A 2,177-nucleotide genomic window follows, 5' to 3' on the forward strand; every position below is an offset into this window, starting at 1 on the left:
AATTTCATAATTAAAAAAAAAACTTCAATGTTATTGAATTAAAATTTATTATTTAATAAAAACATTTTACTTAAGACTAATTCATTCATTGACAAGATCTAACTGCTAATTAGCGGCCTAATACATGATCAATTGTTGGAGTTCATTTTTTTTTTAATTTATGAGGACGCATATTTCAATAAATAGAGGAGAAATTTTTGCATAAATCCAATTTAAATATATGAGATTTAATAAATAAGGTAAATATATGAGATTTAATAAATAAGTTTCATCATTTATTCTTATTCTTGATTCACGGGGAATCGAATTTAAAAAAGAAAAATCCAAATAGATAATAGACTAGAGACCGTCTTAAACTCTTATTTCTTCCACAATTCCATTAAGGTTGCTTGACTTGCTAGTCATCTCAACGCTTCTCCTCCTCACCTCCTTCACAAAAATTTCTATATTCCTGTAGGAGGAACCACACTCAGCCACAGCGGCCTCCGCAGCTGCCTTCCATTTTAAGGCATTCTGCTTTAGCTCTGCCGCCTTGGGCCCTACGGTTGCCTCGAGCAGGCATTTCTCCACCTCATCTCGTGTAATCAACTTGTTTTCAGCCTCTCCACGGCACATTCTGACACCAACCTTAAAGACGTCGATCAAGTACTTGGCATCAGTCACTTGATCACCCCATTGAGGGAAAGCCACCACCGGCATGCTGGAGGTGAGTGCTTCCATTGATGAGTTCCATCCACAGTGGGTAACAAAGCATACAACTGATGGGTGAACTAGAACCCTCTCTTGTGGACTCCACATTACTACTTTTCCTTTTTCTCCTACTTTTTCCAAGAACCCATCTGGGATATCAACAGGTTCAAAGACTGAATTTTTAGGAGGCGGTCTAAAAACCCACAAGAATGAGACACCAGAGTTCAATAGCCCATAAGCAAGCTCGTTAAATTGTTCTTGCTTTAAGGTCACGATACTACCAAGAGAAACATAAACAACTGATGATAGTGGCTTGGAGTCGAGCCATCCGATGCAATCATCGGCCTTCAAGAAATCTCCCTGGATTGTTGTTGTTGGAGCATTAGGGTCCTTAAACAACGGACCAACAGGCATGATATTGTAAAGCTTGGACATGTACTCGATGAGATCATGCTCTAGTTCCTGAAATGTTTCCATCAAGATGCAGAAAGGCTTATCAATATTCTTGAACTGGCCCAAAATTGCCCTCCCCAAGAAAGGATAAGGAGTTGAAGGATGTAAGAAGCTAGGTACTTCATCATATTTCAAAAGAGGCATACAAGGCAACTGAACATCGATCTCTGGGTTCTCCTCACTAGGGAAAGGCACAAGACGTTGAGAGTAATGGTAATATGCAGCGAAAGAAGCACATGATTGAATCCAAAGCATTGCAGACGGAATACCAAGACTTGCAGCCGCATCAGAAACCCAGGGAATGAAAGGATTGCTGATGATGCATGAAACTGGGTGACCTTGCTCTGAATGTTTCTTTGCCATCTGAGGAATCACTTGTTTCCCAACAAGCTCAAGTTGAGATAAGAATTGGTCAAGGTCTTGGCGTCTAGGATCGTTTTCTTCCCATCCATCTTCAAAGAATTCGAACCTGATAAACCCATCACCAAGAGGTACAAGCTCATCGGTGATGTCGTTGGCGTTCCTCATATGTTTTCCGACGCCTTCAGTTGTAGAGAAGGTGACAAGCATGCCCTTAGACGCAAGACGCTTTCCAAGTCTAAGCAAAGGGTTTACATGGCCTTGAGCAGGGAAAGAAAAAAGAAGGACATGATCAGGAGAGTAAAATACCATCGTTTCTCCTTAGCTGGGTTCAACTCTGCTTTGCTAGAGAGAGAGACAGAGAGAGAGAGAGAGAATAGATTGATGATAAAATTCAGAGTGTGGTTCGCAGGAGCTTGTGGAGAGGACTGTAAATTTGTAAAAGGATTTAATTGTTGAACAAAAGAAAATTCCAAAATTTTGAATGACGTACACAAAACGTCATATTTCACTGGTTTTGTACATTAATTCATTGAATTGTAAGAAAAGTTACCCTTATCATGAATACAATATAATAATTCAGTGTAACTGCACCTTTCAATTTTTTTTTTCTTTAAAAAGTATACCTCTTAATTTGGATAAAATTTCTTGTTTGAGTTAATTTAGTTCAGCAG

At 39.1% G+C, this 2,177-nt stretch overlaps 1 protein-coding gene across 1 annotated transcript; it reads right to left on the bottom strand.

Moving 5' to 3' along the window:
• Positions 1–248: 248 nt before the first annotated feature.
• LOC110653528 (gallate 1-beta-glucosyltransferase 84A24) lies at positions 249–1,919 on the bottom strand. The gene has a single exon (XM_021809206.2). The coding sequence runs from the start codon at positions 1,813–1,815 to the stop codon at positions 352–354; it is 1,464 nt and encodes a 487-aa protein (XP_021664898.2). The 5' UTR covers positions 1,816–1,919; the 3' UTR covers positions 249–351.
• Between the last annotated feature and the right edge of the window lie 258 nt (positions 1,920–2,177).

The sequence above is a fragment of the Hevea brasiliensis genome, chromosome 14 (genome assembly GCF_030052815.1).
Source record: "Hevea brasiliensis isolate MT/VB/25A 57/8 chromosome 14, ASM3005281v1, whole genome shotgun sequence".
NCBI lineage: Eukaryota > Viridiplantae > Streptophyta > Magnoliopsida > Malpighiales > Euphorbiaceae > Hevea > Hevea brasiliensis.

What these genes read in the sequence shown, in the direction of transcription:
- LOC110653528 (XM_021809206.2), bottom strand. Translation starts at nt 1,815, where the DNA reads ATGGTATTTTACTCTCCTGATCATGTCCTTCTTTTTTCTTTCCCTGCT.